General features: G+C 43.0%; 1 protein-coding gene across 1 annotated transcript; it reads right to left on the minus strand.

The window, feature by feature from the left end:
- Positions 1 to 7785: 7785 nt before the first annotated feature.
- On the minus strand, positions 7786 to 19383 carry LOC106537580 (CCN family member 2-like). Its single transcript, XM_087728035.1, has 5 exons — positions 19321 to 19383; positions 17183 to 17396; positions 13406 to 13651; positions 10195 to 10424; positions 7786 to 8097 (listed from the first exon to the last, which is right to left on the minus strand). The coding sequence occupies exons 1-5, from the start codon at positions 19381 to 19383 to the stop codon at positions 7786 to 7788; spliced, it is 1065 nt and encodes a 354-aa protein (XP_087584161.1).
- Positions 19384 to 19896: the final 513 nt, after the last annotated feature.

Genomic DNA, 19896 nt, shown 5'->3' on the forward strand with positions numbered 1-19896 from the left:
ACATTTGTATGCCGCCCACTCCCTTGGGATTCTGGGCGGCTCACAGGTAAGACAAAAAAACATATAAAAAATTGAAATAAAGATACAATTATTAAAATTTCACACCATCCATTCTATTAGAGTGGGGCTGGATGCTGATCAACAGCCCCAGGCCTGCCGAAACAGCCAGGTCTTAGTGGCTGTACGGAAGGCCATAAGAATGGTAAGGGTCCGGATCTCTACAGGTAGATCGTTCCATAGGGCCGGAGCAGCTACAGAGAAGACCCTCCCCCAGGGAGCCACCAACCGACATTGTCCGGTCGATGGCACCTGGAGGAGGCCCAATCTGTGCGATCTTATTGGTCATTGGGAGGTAAATGGCAGGAGGTGGTCTCTCAGGTAGCCAGGTCCTAAACCATATTGAAGCCCAACCTCGCCTGTGGTTTTGGAAAATGTACGGTATTTGCTTCCCAAAAATTGCTTTTGTTCTAATTAATCACAGCTCCCTTTGCAGGCTGTTTTTGTTCTGATCTCTCAGTTGTGTTGGCATGACACCTCTGCCACACTTAACAAAGCCTCCAGGCACTCAGCTCAGTCTTCGGTGGTTGCATAGGACTGCAGACCATAATTTAAACAGAAGTAGCATTGCAACAGTGGCATATTTTCCTGGAGAAAATCTAACAAGATCTCTCTCCCCCCCCCCCCCCCGCTTTCAAACATGCCTTAGAAAGCAGGCTTCTTGGGTCAATCCCCCCCCCCTGTTTTTAGTTCAGCAGTGTCCGATCTTGGCAACTTTAAGACTTGTGGACTTCAACTCCCAGAATTCTCCCGCAAGCTGATTGGGGAATTCTAGGAGTTGAAGTCCGCAGATCTTAAACTTGCCAAGGTTAGAGACTCCTGTTTTAGTGTATAACACTGTCTCTGATGCCATTGAAATTATGTTAAATTTTATTCCAATTTATATACACCTTCAGAAGAAAAAAAGATAGACTTTGGTATGGCATTGGATAAGATCATTCTGCAGCTGTTTACTGACTTCATGCTTTGTTTGGTGACTATAGTCTTAGATACCCAATCCACTGTTGCATTAGAGGAATAGTGCTTAATTTAAAACTATTAGCTGAAAGGCCAATTTAGTTGTCATTTTCTTTATTACAAAATCAATGTAGTCATTTAGCTTCTACTCAGCAGTGTTGAGAATTATACTAACTGTATAATTGGCTAGGCTACAATTTGCCTGTTTTTTTATAAACCCCAATTAAGACAAAAATTAAACTATTACAATAATGCAAAGCATCAGCTTTAAAACGCTTGACTTTGGGAGGGAAAATAAAAAACCCTTTTGCAGTATCCCAGGTCCTAAATGTTGATATATTTTGTACCTTTATTAAGATACCTTTCTTAAAATTTAGGCTTTTGGTGCTGGCCTTTCTGTCCCATTTGTTTTCCATAGGTTGTTCTTATTCTTTTTTTTAATTTAAAATTGCTTTTTGCATTCATATTCCACTTTTTAAAAGACGAGTATAGAAAAACAGTTTTAAAAAACCTAAAGGTGAAACAAACTTCCCTAGCCTCTGAAAAATCCCTACTGTACTGGATTATTAATAACCAGTTCTGATCACAAATATTTGATCTGGAAAAGGACAGAGAGATAAAATGTTTAGAATATCTTCCTTGTTTTCTGAGTAATAATCTCAGGAAGCCTATTCCAAAATGGGGTGTAGCCCAAGACAAAACCTCAATCAATGGAGCCAATTAACCCATCTCAATCACATTAAAAATAATACTTTAATTAGTTTAATACAGACTTTGGTATAGCATAGTACTATGGACAAAATAGTCCTTTGCTTAATGCAGATTTTCGTCGCTTCAGAGTAGTGTTCTTCGATCTTGGCAACTTTGGTTCCACCACAAAACCGCGGTAGACTAAAGCGCGTGTGACTAAACCGCGGTGACAAAACTGCACCGTCAAAACCGTGCGACAACAGCGCGCCGACAACAGCGTGCCGACAGAAGCGCGCTGTAACATAACCCTAAAAATAACCCTAAACCTAACCCTAAACCTAACCCTAAACCTAACCCTAAACCTAACCCTAAACCTAACCCTAAACCTAACCCTAAACCTAACCCTAAACCTAACCCTAAACCTAACCCTAAACCTAACCCTAAACCTAACCCTAAACCTACCCTAAACCTAACCCTAAACCTAACCCTAAACCTTACCTTAAGTTAAATCGCGCTTCTATCGGCGCGCTGTTGTCGGCGCGCTTTTGACATCACGGTTTTAGCGCCGCGGTGTTGTCAGCGTGCTTTTGACGTTCACGGTTATGTCGTGCCACGGGCAACTTTAAGACATGGACTTCAGTTCTTAGAGTTTCCCAGGTAGCATGCTAAATGAGCAATTTTGGGAGTTGAAGTCCATGCCCCTTAAAAGTTTGTAAAACCTCTGGGAAGGAAGAGCTATAAGAAGAGAAAATGTGATCCTGGAGTGACGTTTATGATGATATTATGTATTATTGTAATTATCTTGATAGATAATTGTATTATAAATGTTATTGTCATGAACATAACAGCAAATATGTAGTCTATGAATTCTCAAACAATTGTAGCCAGTTCACCCACTGTTTGATGGAGATGAAAAGTATTATAAATAAAATAAATAAAACATTGAAGTTTGTAAAACACTCCCTTAGAGCTATATGCAGTTCCTCAATTCAGCTCCTGACTGAATTGTGTTTTGAACTCTCTGCAAAACTAGAATTTGGCCAGGAAAAAAAAAAAAAGATTCTAAAATTTCTTTTAACTCAGCAGAGTCAGAACTTCTGTCCTGGCAAACAGCTCCACCCTTTGAAAATCTCTGGGGAAAGGTGGGGGAAACATCCCACTTCTTCCTTGCCTTCTTTTAGCTGCAAAAAAGTCACAAGGGCTGCCTAAGTACTGGATCCTTGTTGTCCCCCACCAAGAGTTAGCTGGGCTAGGCTGATAAGTCCCTTGGCTCGGCTAGGGCTCTGCGCAAAATTCAGGACTAAATACCAAGAAAGGATTCTCTTATCCTTTGAGAAGCAGCTGGCACACCCAGGATGGGCCCCATCTGCCGAGCACACACACGCAGAAAAGGGTAACCTGCAAGAAAATGATAGGCCTGCCTGGAGGGAGGCCCAGGGCTGGCGGGGGGCAGGGGGGGGGAGAGCTATCAGGAAGGCAGTGTGTTGACTGCCGCTTGCAGGAACAAGTCATGTGCAAAGCTCACTTTCCCTGCTGGGCGACTCAAGCCTTCAAGTCCTCTCTCTGGTAATTAATTGCAGGGAATGGAATGGGGTAGATGTCAAAGCACATGAATGATGAGCCACAGCTGCAAACTCCCCCCCCACCCTCCATGCAGCCACGAAACCCAAGTTTCCCAACAAGAGGGATTCTTTGTACGGCCTAAGTCAAAAGTGTAGAGCTGTAATTTTTTTTTTTCAAGGGGACTTTCTGGTTTTTCTTTGAAGACGTTTTGCTTCTCATCCAAGAAGCTTCTTCAGCTTCAGTCTTCAAAGAAAAACCCGAAAGTCCAGTTGCCTCTTGGGGGCGGTGGGGGGAAGCATCTTTGAGACAACCATGACCTGGATGACTGAGAATCTCCAAAGACATTTAGCGATGTAGAGCTGTAAATAAACCAGTCAATTCTAAAGGAAATTAACCTTGTTCTTTGGAAGGATGGAGACGGAAACTGAAGCTCAAATACTTTGGCCGCCAAATTAGAAGTCGTTGGGGGGCAAAATCTGATGTTGGGAAAAATTGGAGGCCAAAGGAGAAGAATAGAATAGAGTAGAGTAGAGTAGAGTAGAGTAGAATAGAATAGAATAGAATAGAATAGAATAGAATAGAATAGAATAGAATAGAATAGAATAGAATAGAATAGAATAGAATTTTTTATTGGCCAAGTATGATTGGACACACAAGGAATTTGTCTTTGGTGCATATGGCGGGTAGGGCCAACTAGAGGTGGTATTTGCCGGTTTTCCAAGCTACTCAAAATTTCCACTAGTGGTTCGCCCAAACCACTCCGAACTGACTGAATACCACCTCTGATGGAATAGTTTTTTTAAAAAAAAATTGCAACTTGGGTCATACTGGAATTGTTATCTACCATTTTGCTCAGGTGTCTCATACATGGCATTGTAAATTAAGCAATAAAGGAGAATATTTGGAGCCCAGGGTTGACTTGAGGGGTCCTTGGTGCTCTCTGAACTTGGTGGTTTTCTTGCAGAGGTTTCATTACCCAAACTAGGTAATGTGCCCACTGCACTGATTATGTTACCTAGTTTGGATAATGAAATGTCTGCAAGAAAACAACCAGACACTGAGAGCCCCAAGGACCCCTCATTTTTAAACCATTGGATGTATGGTTGAATTTGCTGCCCTTCCTTTATGCAGGGTGGTCTCTGATGATGCGTCATTATGAATATCTTCTCATAAATATGATAAATTCAGCTCAACGGAGTTGAAACCTTATGTTCTTGACTGTTATTTGCTCTGCTTAGCAAAGTGCACACTGTCACCTGGTGGCCAAGGTTATAAAAGGGGCAGAAATAACAAAGCATCTAATGTTTCTTATGGGGTTGGTCTGTTGCAACAGAAAACATGTTTTGGATTGGTTTCATCCCTTTTTCTCCCTGTGTTGCTGTTCTTTCTGAATTTAGAGTATTTACTGGTTGATTCAAAAGACAGAATCCAGAAGTGGGGTGGGGAGATCAGAAAGGAAAAGAAAATATGGAAAGTCATACAGTTGTTCTTGATTGCCAAGCTGAGTTAGGTCATGAACAGCTGTTAGGTCTGCTCCTCCAAAGTCAAAAGCAGCACATCTCTGGATAGTGTTGCTGCTGTTGTTAGTTGCAAAGTCATATCCGACCCATTGTGACCCCATAGACAATGTTCCTCCAGGCCTTCCTGTCCTCTACCATCCTCTGGAGTCCATTTAAGCTCACGCTGGCTGCTGCGGTGACTCCATCCAGCCACCTCATCCTCTGCCGTCCCCTTCATCTTTTGCCCTCCATCGTTCCCAGCATTAGGCTCTTCTCCTGTGAGTCCTTCCTCCTCATTAGGAGGCCAAGGTATTTGAGTTTCCTCTTCAGGATCTGGCCTTCTAAAGAGCAGTCAGGGTTGATCTCCTCTAGGACTGACCAGTTTGATTGCCTTGCAGTCCAAGGGACTCGCAGGAGTCTTCTCCAGCACCAGTTCAAAGGCCTCAATTCTTTGGCACTCAGCCTTCCTTATGGTCCAACTTTCACAGCCATCCATTGCAACTGGGAAAACCATATCTCTGGATACCCATTGCTAATAATCATGAGCAGAAGGGAACAAGGCCTGTTGTGTCTTGGTTGTGGGCATCATAGAGACTTCTACTTATCTTGTGTGGAAGTAAAATGCTACCGATATTATTAATGGAGCCAACCTGACTGGTTGCCACTATACCAATTCAGTTCAGAGGAAGTCAAGAAAAAACAGACAATAGCAACAGCATCAAGACATCCAAGAAGTGGGATGAGGTGGGGTGGAGGCCTCTAATGAAGGACCTACCAAGACCATATCTTTTTCCAGGTCTTCCATATCATCATCCAACATCAGCCTATCAGAATACTGTTTTCTACATCCACTGCAGCTTAGACTGCTGAAGGCTTGGCACTCTAGCAGGATACGCTGATGGAGTAGAGTCCCTAAGCTGTTAAGCCTCCCTAAAGCCTGCTTACGTTCAGGCCACAACAACCAGGCAGCTGCTTTGCACATCTGTTCTGTGGCCATTTGAAGCTCACATTTGGGGCTTTAGATTTTGGTCGGTTATCTGCCTTTCCACTGGCCTGCAAGCAGATATGACAAGCCAGGAAATCAATGACAGCACCACTTATTCTGCAGGAACAATTCTGGTCATTTAGAACTTGGTCAAGCATTTGGGTTTTATATCGGATTGTTGGGAGATGTTTAAAAATGAACAAGCTGAGGGTTTGTTTCTTATACGGTTGGATTTCTAAGCATTACCGAACAGCATCCCCTAGCGGATAGTGGTGGGGATGATAGTACACGCATTGCAGTTTAAGCAAATCCAAACAAATGGAAAAATAATTCTCTCTTCCTCCACCAGCAGATTGAGAGAGATGAGAGAGAGAGAGAGATATGAGAGAGAGAGAGAGAGAGAGAGAGATGAGAAAGAGAGAGGAAGAGAGAAAGAGGAGAGAAAGAGAGAGAGAGAGAGACAGAGGAGAGAGAGAGAGACGAGAGAGATGAGAGAGAGAGAGAGAGAGAGAAAGAGAGAAAGAGGAGAGAAAGAGAGATAGCGAAGAGAGAGAGAAAGAGAGGAGAGAAAGAGAGAAAGAGAGAAAGAGGAGAGAAAGAGAGAGAGAGGAGAGAGAGAGGAGAGAGAGAAAGATAGAGCGAGGAGAGAGAGAGAGGAGAGAAAGAGAGAGAGAAAGAGGAGAGAAAGAGAAAGAGAGAAAGAGGAGAGAGAGAGGAGAGAGAGAGAGAGAAAGAGAGATAGAGGAGAGAGAGAAAGAGGAGAGAAAGAGAGAAAGAGAGAAAGAGGAGAGAAAGAGAGAGAGAGGAGAGAGAGAGGAGAGAGAGAAAGAGAGAGAGAGGAGAGAGAGAGGAGAGAAAGAGAGAGAGAAAGAGGAGAGAAAGAGAAAGAGAGAAAGAGGAGAGAGAGAGGAGAGAGAGAAAGAGAGAGAGGAGAGAGAGAGAGGAGAGAAAGAGAGAGAGAAAGAGGAGAGAAAGAGAAAGAGAGAAAGAGGAGAGAGAGAGGAGAGAGAGAGAAAGAGAGATAGAGGAGAGAGAGAGAGAAAGAGAGAGAGGAGAGAAAGAGAGAGAGGAGAGAGAGAGAGGAGAGAAAGAGAGAGAGAAAGAGGAGAGAAAGAGAAAGAGAGAAAGAGGAGAGAGAGAGGAGAGAGAGAGAAAGAGAGATAGAGGAGAGAGAGAGAGAAAGAGAGAGAGGAGAGAAAGAGAGAGAAAGAAAGAGGAGAGAAAGAGAGAGAAAGAAAGAGGAGAGAAAGAGAGAGAGAGAGAGAGGAGAGAGAGAGAGATAAGAGAGAGAAAGAGGAAGAGAGAAAGAGAGAGAAAGAGAGAGAGAGGAGAGAGAGAGAGAGAGAGGAGAGGGGGGGAGAGAATATGAATGAATCACTAGGAAAATTGGGTTCAGATTATAAATGACATAAGTAATTCGAGAACATTAACATTAGTAGTCCCAAAAAAGGTGCTTTTTCAAGAGGCAACTGGACTTTCTGTTTTTTTTTCTTTGAAGATGTTTCGCTTCTCATCCAAGAAGCTTCTTCAACTCTGACTGGATGGTGGGGAATGGAAGCACCTCTAAAAATGGACTAGTCCAAAATAATTATTCATCAGCCATAAAACGGGGAGCCAGAACAAGCGATTACCAGCTAAACCCTCCCCCCCTTTGCAAGATTGTGTGTGGTTGGTAGAGAACCAAATATATCAGCCGTGTCATAAAACACAACATGCCAGATGTATGTTACTGCAGAGGTGAATTGCTCATATTTTTACTATCGGTTCGGGCGCGCTCCCGTAAGCGCTCGCACGTGTGGGCGATGCTTCTGCACATGCACAGAAAAGTCCTGGCAGGTGGGCTCAGCCTCCCCCCCCCCCCCCGCTATCGGTTCACTGAATCCGGGCTGAATTGGCAGCAACCCACCTGTGTTACTGGTCTCTGGACATGAGATCTCTTGGATCATTTGAGATCATTTCCATTTCATCTAAAAGATGATCAGCAAATGCATCTTTAGACGCTTTCAGCCTGCTGGATCTAGAGTGGGAGCAGCACTACGGATTCTTTAGTTTGACGTGGTCCCCTACCATTGACCGGTGGGAACTGGCCAGAAAGACATCATAACCTGCAGGGCAGTCATAACGGCAAGAGCAAGATTGGATGAACATCATTTTCCGGACAAACGACTCTCCCTCTGGGCACTGAAATTCCACTTCCACTGTGCTGGTGATACGTGGCATACAACAGCGATTGTCCGTACAGCTGCCACAGAATTTTGGCCGATAGGAGTGGATGCTGGTGCAGCCGGTGAACTCAAAGTTGATGGCCTCACGAGATTTAGGGTTTCGCCAGCACCTCTTCCCTCTCTGGAAAGAAAGAAGGATTACAGACGTGCAAGTCCCTTGGATGGGTTCTGAGTTATCCCAGCCTTTTTCAACCTGATGGTTGTCATGCCATCAAAACTATGACATATGACTTTGCATCAGAAGGAGAGAAGGATGGAGCTGCCCTCCCAGGCAGACCCAATGTCAGGCCTGCAGCCATCTTTTCTTTTGGGTCTTTGGCCTGCCACCCTTTCTATTACTCTACTATGCATTTTCTATTGTGGGAAAATGGGAGGGGGGATTGTACGGAGTTAGATGCTATATAGCCATATCAAAATTCCTTTCTAGAAAGCCAAGGTCATCCTTTGTCTCTGCACCTGACCAGAACTGAATGGGTGGAACTGCCAGCATGCCAGTGGAAGATTGGACCATGTGATGGACTTGTGGATGTGGGGGCAAGATCTTAAACTTTCAATTAGATGGGGAAAACCGGGAAGCTTTCAGATTTCAGCTTCAGATAACTAACAACTTTGTGTCCCAAAGGTGGTTTTTCAGGAGGCATCTGGACTTTTTTCTTTGAAGACGTCTCGCTTCTCATCCAAGAAGCTTCTTCAGAATTTTCAGAGCTGAAGAAGCTTCTTGGATGAGGTGAAACAAAGAAAAAAGTTCAGTTGCCTCCTGAAAAAGCATCTTTGGGACAACCATGACCTGGATGACTGAGAATCTCTACAGATTTTTAACAACTTTGTGAAATCTTTCTGGGTATGTAACACATCAGGGTTGCAAAAAGTTCATAAAATGTCTGGGGGATGGTGATATACACTCAGCAGTGAAGTTCACACATTTTTAAGTGCCTTGATTGAGAAGCACTGTTTTAAGGTGTTGGTTAGACTGATGCCAAAACAACAATTTTCACAATGATAGTTAATTTTAAAAACAGTGTTCTTGCATGGAGCTCTCCGGGGTCCTGAAAATGCTTTATTTTTCAGTACCAGAAACCTGAAATGCCTTGACTACTACATATTACAGCTACCTGTCCTTAGGGCTACTTAACCAGTTCAGCCATTTGGGTTATTCTCAACCAAACACATTTTATGGTTTTATTATGAAAATAACATCTACACTGTGAGAATGTTACCTTGAATTTTTAAGAGGAAAAGCAGGGCATAAATATGAAAAATACAATTCAGAAGCACATTTTCTCTCAGCTCTACAGTTTTTTTGTGCTACTTACAAAACGTTTATTATGAAAAAAAAAAACCAAGCCACAAGCCCATCGCCCTCTGAAGGATCTTTCAGAATGGATATCCCCCCCCAAAAAAATTAAAACATACTAAAATATGTGCTCCAGCTTCCCCTTTGCTGGAGACGCTGGACAGAATTTGTCAAGGATGTTTTAATCTGGAAGGCTAAAGAGGTTGGACTGAGGTGCCTTGATAACCTCTTCCAAGTGATGTAATTAAAATAAATACAATGGGTACAAAACAATCCAAGGCTGTTGCTACCCTCTCATTCCAAGAGATGACTAAGATTTTGGCCAACCCATGCACCAGGTCCTACAGAGAACTTCCTCTGAAAATCAATAGGGTCCATCAGATGTTTGGGAATACCAATCAAATAGATCTTCTTATGCTAGGGAGCAAACATGGAGAAATGGTAAAGACCAGAATGATGACTATCTCATTACAGGCTAACTAGGCTTTAAGAGGCAGCAACCTAAGTTAGGCCCACTGAGGATCTGATGACCAGGAAATGGGGTTCAGTCTAGAGGTTGAAAGGCAAAATTGACACTAGACACCACCACCTTGTCTTTTGTCACATGTCCCTCTGTCCATCACTACCAAGATACCATTGCTAGCCCCTTCTCTCATCAAACCAACACCCCCATTCTCTGCCATCCCTCCCACAGGTCTAAGGAAGCCATTCAGCTCCCAGATGTATCCTCCTCCCTGTAATGCACAATCAGATATATTTGCTACCTCAATGAAAATTAGTTCAATTCAGCCTACTAAAAACTCAGGAGATTCTTGACATAGACTATTCAACTTGTCTCCATCATTTCCAGTCCCTGCCAACTCTGCTCCCAGCCTCTTGAAGAAGTTGATATGTGACACCCACTTCACTCAACTGCCACAGTACCTTGATGCTGCGGTCCAAAGGGACGTTGCAGAATCGAACCAAGCACAGCCTGCTCTCTTTCTCCAATTGGCACTGAGGGTTGTCATTGGTCACACGGGTAGAGATGCCCATCCCACAAGTCTTAGAACAGACACTCCATTCAGTAGTCTGCACCAAGCAGTTCACCTGAAGGTCATTCAGTGTCGACTTAAGCTTTAACTCAGGCTTGTGAGCAAATCTGTTCCTGTAAACTGAGATGGGCAAAAGAACTTCCATGAGCAAATTCACAAGATTAAAAGTAAAAGAGGTTTAATTATCTATCTATCTATCTATCTATCTATCTATCTATCTATCTATCTATCTATCTATCTATCTATCTATTTTCGTAGATTTTCATGTAGGTATGCTGGTCTTGTTGTATTCGGGTCTTTCCAGCAACGTTTCAGCGAGGTGTCACTCGCCATCTTCAGGCTGGTGTTTTTGGCCCAAAGATGACAAGTGAAACTTCGCCAAAACGTTGCCGACAATCTCAATATTACACGGGAAAAGACCCGTGGGTTTCTGTTGTGATGGTCTCTTGTGACGAGCCGATAGATAGAGAATGGAAGCAATTAGCTTCCTCCCATAATTGGGACATACCAGGGGTTGTCCCAATATGTGTGTGTGTGTGTGTGTTGTATTTGTGCTGATAAATTTAGTGACACTAAATACATACATACACACATACACACATACATACATACATACATACATACATACATACATATATAGACACACACACACACACATATATATAAACACACAGACACACTGTATATATATGTGTGTGTGTTTGTGTGTAGTTTATTTATACATTTTCCATTAACATATATTGAACAGTGTATTGTCTGGGTCAGTTGCTTACATAATAAAGTTTTCCAAGCTCCTAATTTCTACTGCTATTATCCAACCATTTATAAAACAAATCCCATATTTGGAAATGTTCTGTATCTTCCTTCTCTTTTATCTTTAATGTCAGTCTATCCATTTCTGGGCAACCAAATTTTTTTTTAATTTTATTTTTTTAAGAAGTGTGATTTCTTTTCCACATAGCTTGCCTTGACCTCATTAAATTTTTCACTTGGCCAAGCTGCGGCAGCCCAAAAAACATCTGAAAGGCACCAAGCTGAAGAAGACTGATTTAAAGACTTGACTTCCATTGAACTAAATCCACACTCGCTTTATCTCATCCAGAAATAATGCAGCATATTGGAGTGGTGTGTATTCAAAAAGATACCCATCTTAGGGCCAAGAGGGACAACCTTAGAAGGTAGTTACACATATGGGAGATTGGTCACTTACAGAGGAATTTTAAAGGATTGCCCAGCAAGAGATAAATACTGAAACATCTCTTTCTGAAAGAGATTGCTGGAGACCATGTTGTTCTATTCTAAAATGTTTAATGTCCGTTATTAGTCTCACAGGCTCTCATCTCATTCCATCAATTCATTAGATTAGGTGCAAGTAAGGTAAAGTTTTCACAGAGGTGGCACCAAAAGGCAGGGATGTTACGATGTTTAAATCACTGGACAGCAGTAAACTTTGGTCTACCTGGATTACTTCTGTCTGTTTTGCTCTTCTTCGAAAGAGAAACTAGGTCTAGTTCACATGTGCTGAGCTTTCATCTGTCACCCATGTTTTAAGGAGTAAATACTAAGCCACAAACCATGGTTCTTAAAGCTCTTGGCAGCCCACTTCAACCAAAAGCAAGAGTCTCTTAAGGTTTCTTCGCACAAATTATTGGAAGAGAAGAGAATACAATTACAGAAATCTTAGCAGCAGCTGAGAGGTTTCCATTATCGGATTCAATTCAGTATCTCAGCTAATTAAGAAAACTTCTTTTTCAGTCTTTGTTAAGATTTCTGTGAACTGATGAGAAAGCTATTCTCTTAATAAATAAGAGTAGCATATCTGGGTGATCAGGATGTAAATTTCTGACAGACTCTGGACGTATCATTGCAACTCAACAGAGTTCACACAATCCATTCAAGCACATCCAAGCAAATCACATTATACTGTGATCTTTAATATGATGCGGGGATTTCAGCCAATAGTTTATAAACATTTTCTAACTGACAATCCTTTTTTTCTGTCGTCCAATAGACTGCTTCTTTTGAAATCTTTAGACAGTTCTTGTTCTTTTTTTCCCCCTAATGAATTTTTATTAGACAGTTCTTGTTCTTGAAGAGCTCATTTCAATTGCCCCCTTTTTTCGGTTTTTTTGGAAGGGAGTAGGCAGGTAAGCTCCTGGCTCTGTTTCAAGATTTTGTTTTAGCGTTGATCAGCACCATTTTCCTTCAACATTGCCCAGTCCTTTGAAATGGAGATAGGAGCCTGGACAGAAATTCTGGAAATTAGGCAGTGGAGGAGAGGAGAGGTGGGAAGAATATTTAGATTGAACAGCCAAGAAGTAGATGCAGAAAGAGATAAAAATCCTAGAGAGACTATGGGAGGCAAGTCAAAAATAAAAGCATAGCAATTAAAGTATTGAAGCAGGCAAGAGATGACGGATAGATGATTTTTCCTTTTTGCTGTTGTTCTGAATTGCTTTGCTTTTCCTCTCTCTCTCCTTTCTTTCTTTCTTTTTTCGGTAGGTGACATGAGTAGAAGTTAGCCAGGATAGAAAGAAAATGTGTTTTTTTTTAGTAAAGGGTGACATGATTAAAAGTTAGAATAAGTGATAGAAATAAGAGAAAAGGGGAATATTAATGTATACACTTTTATATAATAAAATAAGAGCAATAGTAAGAGAAAACATGGAATTGAATAATGACAGGCTGCAACTTAATATAAATACATATTACTATTAGAAATATATGAGTTGGTTGAAAGTAATAACTATGATTAATTCTATTAGTTTTATTTGTAGACTGTGTGACACCCAGGTGCCACACTGTTCACGCATTGATAAGTTTGTAAAAAAGTAAAAAACTTTGGGGGGGAGAACATTGCCCAGTATAATGAATACTATAGTTCTGCATGCATAGAAGCCACAGTAATTTCTTATGACCCTCTTCCTTTTACCAATCCTAAGTGCATAAAACAATCTCATTCTCTCCTTCCTCAATACTATTGGGCTTCTCTTGACTTCATCCAAGATGAGTTCTACAGAGCCATAAGATCTACCTTTATTCAGCAATTACAGCATCTCCTCTCTATCCCCGTTCATAGTTCTCCCATCTCACCACCATACCTTTCTTGTAAGGGGTCTTTTGACTGCTTCCTTCACAGACCCACTCTCCTTCGCAACACTTGCTCTGCGCTTTTACCCACTGGTGAAAGGGACAATCAGGGGGAGAGAGATGTGCCCCATCAGGGCAAAGGGGAATGCAGCCAATGGACCCATCCATGCAGATACATTTCAGCTGACAACTGGGCTGGAAGCTCTCTCCATTTAGATAGGTTTTTCCCATCACGACACAGGAGGACCCTTCGTAAGCTAGAGGAGGAACACAAAGGTGTGTGTGAGCAGGGGTTTAACACAGAATATGTACAGTCCACCTAAGCAACCATCACACTTAAATTGGGTGGCATTAAACAGAATGGAATAGGGACACGGTGGCTCAGTGACTAAGTCGCTGAGCTTGTCGATCAGAAAGTTTGGCAGTTCGAATCCCTAGTGCCACGTATCGGAACGAGCTCCCGTTACTTGTCCCAGCTTCTGCCAACCTAGTAGAAAGCATGTAAGCAGTTTGAAAGCATGTAAAAATGCAAGTAGAAAAATAGGAACCACCTTTGGTGGGAAGGGAACAGCGTTCTGTGCGCCTTCGGCATTTAGTCATGCCAGCCACATGACTACGGAGACGTTTTCGGACAGCGCTGGATCTTTGGCTTTGAAACCGAGATGAGGACCGCCCCCTAGAGTCGGGAACGACTAGCACATGTGTGCGAGGGGAACCTTTATCTTAAATGGAATGGAAAGCTGTGCATATTTTATTATAAATATAGCCATATTTTCTACAAAAGCAGTCAAATGTCAGAAAATCCATCATTAATACCCAGACATTGGTCTTTGTTTTAGACAGTTTAATCATTTATCCTCCCTCCCTTCTTTCTGCTTTCATTTTAATTACCATCCAATGAGTCTTCTGATGTCTGTAACCTTTGGTATTTTCCAATCAAATGCCATGACATTTCCGGTGTATTAGTCCCCGGCTTGCCAAATTCCATGAAGATGTCAAAGGGTAGCCATTTTTAGTATACTGTGCTAAAGAATGGACACACAGACTGCCACTTATCTAAACAAAATAAAACTTACAATTTTATTAACGTTCTCTCTTTTTGGCTAATCTTCATGACCTTTGAACGAACTAAAGTTCTCCTTCTTCCATGCAAAATAATGCTCCCACTACAGAGTAATAAAAACAAAAATAGATGCATTTCCATTCATTGAAGTTCCCATTGATTGGAAATGAATGAATGCTTGCTTTGGTTTGATTTGATTCATTTGAATTTTTTTTCCCCTGAACAGTATGAATACACACTAAAGTCCTTGAAAAGAGATTAGTAAGTGTGTCCATGAAATCTTGGAACATAGAAATATGGCTTCGTAGAACCAATGAATTGGGAAATGGGTTGAACAGTATTTCCCAACTGAGATAATTTTGAGGTAGAATAGAATAACAGAGTTGGAAGGGACCTTGGAGCTCTTCTAGTCCAACCCCCTGCTTAGGCAGGAAAACCTACATCACTTTAGACAAATGGTTATCCAACATCTTCTTAAAAACCTCCAGTGTTGGAGCATTCACAACTTCTGGGGGCAAGTTGTTCCACTGATTATAGATATTGGACTTCAACTGCCAGAATCCCCCAGGCAGCATAGACACTACTAAGAATTCTGGAATTTTAAGATTTTCCAGGCTGGGAAACAACACTGTTGTAGATCATTCATATCAAGAGACCACACAAGAGATTATTTTAGCCTATTATCCATCTTAGTAAATTGGACAATGCTTTTACCCTTAAAGTGCAGATGAAATCTATCTTCTTATAAATCTATCTTCTATAATCTTCTTATAAAGAACAAGCTTTTTGTAGCATCAGAGTATAGAGGAGGGTAAAGCATCAAATCCAGTTTTCTGCAAAAATCCAAATGAAGGCATCCAATCTCAACCTGAAAAACATCACTGAAGGGAACACACCAGTTCCCTCACCATTGGTTGCACTAAACTGGTGTTAAGAAGCTTTTTCTGATGTTCAAAAAGGTCTGCCTTCCTGTAAGTTGAGAAAATTATTCAGTCTTATGTCTTGGGATGACAGATAAGAAGGTTCTTCTGTGCAATATTCTTTCAAGGATTTGAACAATGCTATCATATCTTGCTTTCTACTGTATTCCCATTTTTCAAAGCTAGACATAGCCAATTCCTTCACTCCCTCCTCCTTTGGCATGGTCTGTCTGTCTATCTGTCTGTCTGTCTTTTTACCTGCTAGTTCAGTCTAGCCTAGCCTAGCCTAGCCCATACCATTGATGGACTCTGTCCCTGTGACTCAGGAGAGGTGGAGAGGTGGAGACTGTGAGTCACATGCTCCTTAGATGTTCCTTTTACAAAGAGATTAGGAAAAAACATGTTCTGCCAATAACTGCTAGGTATTCTGGGCGTTCTCATACAACCTTTCTTCAGTGGCTGTTTAAGGATGAACAGTCCATAACTACAGCACAGGTGGCCAGATTCTGCGCAGCAGCACTCGGGATTCGTCTCCACCATAGTGATGTTACTGTATTTTTTGGAGTATAACATGCACCTTTTTCCTTCAAAAAAGAGGCTGAAAATCTGGGTGCATCTTATACACTGAATACAGCATTTTTAGTCTCCTGAAACCTCACCCCCTTTGCAAAAATGGCTGTGCATAGCCTTTAGGAGGCTTTCAGAGTGCTCCTGGGGGCTGGGGAGGGCAGAAATGAGTGGAAAATAGGTCATTTTTTGCTCGGTTTTGCCCCACCCCCACCCCCCAGGAGCACTCTACAAGCCTCCTAAAGGCTATTCATGCCATTTAAAAAAAACAAAAACCAGGTCCGTTTTTGCAAAAAATGGGCCGTTTTTGGGAGGTCCGCAAAAACCTTTTTAAAAAAATGTACCTCTTCAAAATCTTGCTGCGTCTTATATTCCGATGCATCTTATATTCTGAAAAATACGGTATATAACAATTGTGGCAAACCCTTTGCACTGCTTAGTCACTTCTCTTTTAGCAGTGACCTACAACAGGCCAGTTTATGGACTGTAATTTTAGTATAGTTAGACCATGTATAATTGACAAACTGGGTTTTATTATAGATTTTAGTTGTTATTTATTATTTTATACTAGAATTTTTAATTGTATGCTTACTGAGCATTTGTATTTATCCTGGTCTAAGACTGTAATAAATTGATTGAGATTGAGTCTAGTCTAACAAATAAAAACAGCAAGATAAAACAAAACTCTTCCCACTAAGTCTTTGTTTTAGACAGTTTAATCATTTATCCTCCCTCCTAGACGAACCATACTATTGGGGGAAAACCAGGGGTGGGTTTCAACCGGTTCGCGGCGGTCCCTGCGAACCAGTTGGTCGCCGAACCCGGAAGTAAGTAACTTCCGGGAACGGCGAAGGGCGCGCCCGCCCGCCCGTGGTCCTTACCCAGTTTTGATGAGTTCTGCGCTTCCACGCATGCACAGGATGCATACAGCGCCTGCGCGATCGTCCAGGAGCACCTGGAGCGTCGCGCAGATGCTAGTACACATGCGTGCGCCACGCACGTGCATGAGGACGCCGCCGGCCCCGTTCCAACCAAACCGGTTGGAACGGGGCGAGAAACCCACCCCTGGGGAAAACCCACATTTTCAAACATTACCTTTCTTCATTGCTAATTCCAAACTGATCCCCAGAAATGGGAGTAGTTGGGGGACCAGCACAAATATTGAGTGGAACAATCGCTATCCATGACATGCAAATTATGCTCTGGTAAAAGGAGAAGAATAGGATCAAACTGCTCACCTAAACAGGTGCCGCTGTCTTTCTGGGCTTGGGAAAAGTCACAGTAGAGCCCTTTGTGGTGATCACAAGGTCCCTGCAGCGAGCACTGCTCCCCAAGCTGCCGGGAACATACCCTGCAGCAACCACAGCCATCTCGCAAAAGGCTGTTGCCAAGAGGGCAGGGGGGAGCTTGTGAGGGACACTGGCAAGGGTAGGAACATGCCTGAGATGCCACCTGGAAAAGAGACAGACACTTAGTAGTGCATGAACAATTGCGAGCTTAAATCTTTTCTTTTCTTTTTCATTAAAATGCCAGTCGGACTTGGCGTAGGAATTCCTATATGGCTGTGATGGTGAACTTATGGCCCGCACGCCACAGGTGGCACGTGGAATCCTCTCCAGGCACGTAAGCCATCGCCCCAGCTCAGCTCCACTGTACATGAGTGCACGCCTCCCACCAGCCAGCTGATTTTCGGATCTCTGCTGTGGAAACGCAGGAGGCGTCACAGGGGTGTGTGACATGGCGTGGCACGACATAACCGCGAACGTCAAAAGCGCGCCGACAACACCGCGGCGCTAAAACCGCGATGTCAAAAGCGCGCCGACAACAGCGCGCCGACAGAAGCGCGATTTCACTTAAGGTAAGGTTTAGGGTTAGGTTTAGGGTTAGGGTTAGGTTTAGGGTAGGTTTAGCGTTAGGTTTAGGGTTAGGTTTAGGGTAGGTTTAGGGTAGGTTTAGCGTTAGGTTTAGGGTTAGGTTTAGGGTTAGGTTTAGGGTTATTTTTAGGGTTATGTTACAGCGCGCTTCTGTCGGCGCGCTGTTGTTGGCGCGCTGTTGTTGGCGCGCTGTTGTCGCACGGTTTTGATGGTGCGGTTTTGTCACCGCGCTTTAGTCACACGCGCTTTAGTCTACCGCGGTTTTGTGATGGAACTGTGACATGGTCCCCACATCCCGTTTTTGGTCTCAGGAGGCTTCAAGGAGGCCTGCTAGGCCCGCAACAGGGCACGGGGGGGTAGGGTTTGTGCACACATGCGCGCAGCATGTGGAGGAGTTCAGGGGGGGTCATGCGCACATGTGTAGGAGTAGGGAGCGCGGGATGGTGGTGTCATTTTAGTCATCCTTGCTATATGGCACGTGATGTTCTATTGCTGCCATCCAAATCATCTGCAGGAGGAAACCACTTTCAGCTCTTCTGGCTTCAATAAGAAAATAAGAGGTAGAAGTGGTGGGACTCCCAGGTAGCCATATGGAACATCACATTGGAGGGGATTAGTTGGGGAAGGGATTATGGAGGGCAGCACATGTTTAGAAGAAGAAGCACTGGCATTTCTGAGATTCCAAAGACACGACTGAAATAAACACACATAGTTTTCTGCTTACATCAAAGCCGAACAATTAGTTCTAACATGCTGGCTGCGGAATTCTGGGAGTTGAAGTCCAGAATGTTGGACACCTCTGCTCTAAGCACTTGAAGACTTGTTCTCTTCTTCATAGTAAGACACCCTGCTATTCTGACCGAGGCTTCCCAAGAACATGAAGCAAACTCCTTGTCCCAACAAAAACCCCTTTATTAATTTCCTGTGACTTCTGCTCATTCGCATCCAGCAAAGTCTTTCAAGGGAAGATTTACAGTCATAGACCTTATCTGGCATAGATAGGTGCCAGGCTGATATCTGCAAACTTGGCAAGGAGTCTCGGAGAGACAGGAACCAATTAATCAAACTAATTATCTCCTGCAAACCCTTTCACTCCTCTCTTATTTCCTCTGGGATTGGCCATTCATCGTCCACCTATGGCCTAACTCCCAAGTTGACCCCTGTTTAGCTGTTCCCTTCGCCTGGCAGTTCTGCGCCTGTGCACATCGGGGACAGACTCCAGCTGTTCATCTGCCTCACTGATGTCTGACTCTGAAGGCAGCTGATAACTGGCATACAGCTCTGCCCCCCTCTCTGCCTCCAACACAGAGCCCTCATCAGAGCCTTCCCCAGACTCCAGGACTGGCCCAGGTTCCTCCCCAAACTCCTCACTGTCTGAATCTGCTTCCAGCTCTGCTGGCTGCTGGCTGGCCACAACATCAGCATTATAAAAAACAACTTTTGAGAAGTCTACACTCTCCCATTTCCACTGCTATATCTTCATAGAAATATACAGTACGTACCCATCCAGGAACACGGGCCAATAAAAAGATGGTAAGAATGATTGCTCCGGAGTTGTCAAACATCCTGAACTCCCTGCTCTGGGCATCCCTCTTTGTTGCCTTCTGAACAGTAACGAATTCAAACTCATCTTTTAAATAGACTTCCGTGAGAGGGCTGGGACTTCAGCTGAGTGACAGTCTGGAAGTTAGCCAAACAGGAGAAATTTTTCTGAATTCCAGAGAATTCTTATTAGTGGTGGAACTTGGCATGTCCACATAACACTGCATTTATGCAGGGGTTTTTTGGGCACCGAACCGGTAGTAATGCCGGCAGGAACCCACTCCTGCTTCAGAAGTTGTGGGTGCCTCATCCCTGAAAGCTTTCAAGAAGAGACTGGACTGCCTCTGTCAGAAATGGTGTAGGCAGGCTCTCTCTTGGGTGGGGTGGGGGTTGGACTAGATGACCTACAAGGTCCATAAGGTATAATTAATTATATAATTATAATTATAAGTTATACATTAAGTTATGTTGGCGCATAAGTGCACTAGCACGCCTACCCTCCCTATCCTAATATTTCTTTTTATTTGTATCCATTT

This window comes from Thamnophis sirtalis, unplaced genomic scaffold, assembly GCF_051295495.1.
Source record: "Thamnophis sirtalis isolate CommonGarterSnake01/CBP01778 unplaced genomic scaffold, rThaSir2_p1.2 scaffold_13, whole genome shotgun sequence".
Taxonomy (NCBI): domain Eukaryota; kingdom Metazoa; phylum Chordata; class Lepidosauria; order Squamata; family Natricidae; genus Thamnophis; species Thamnophis sirtalis.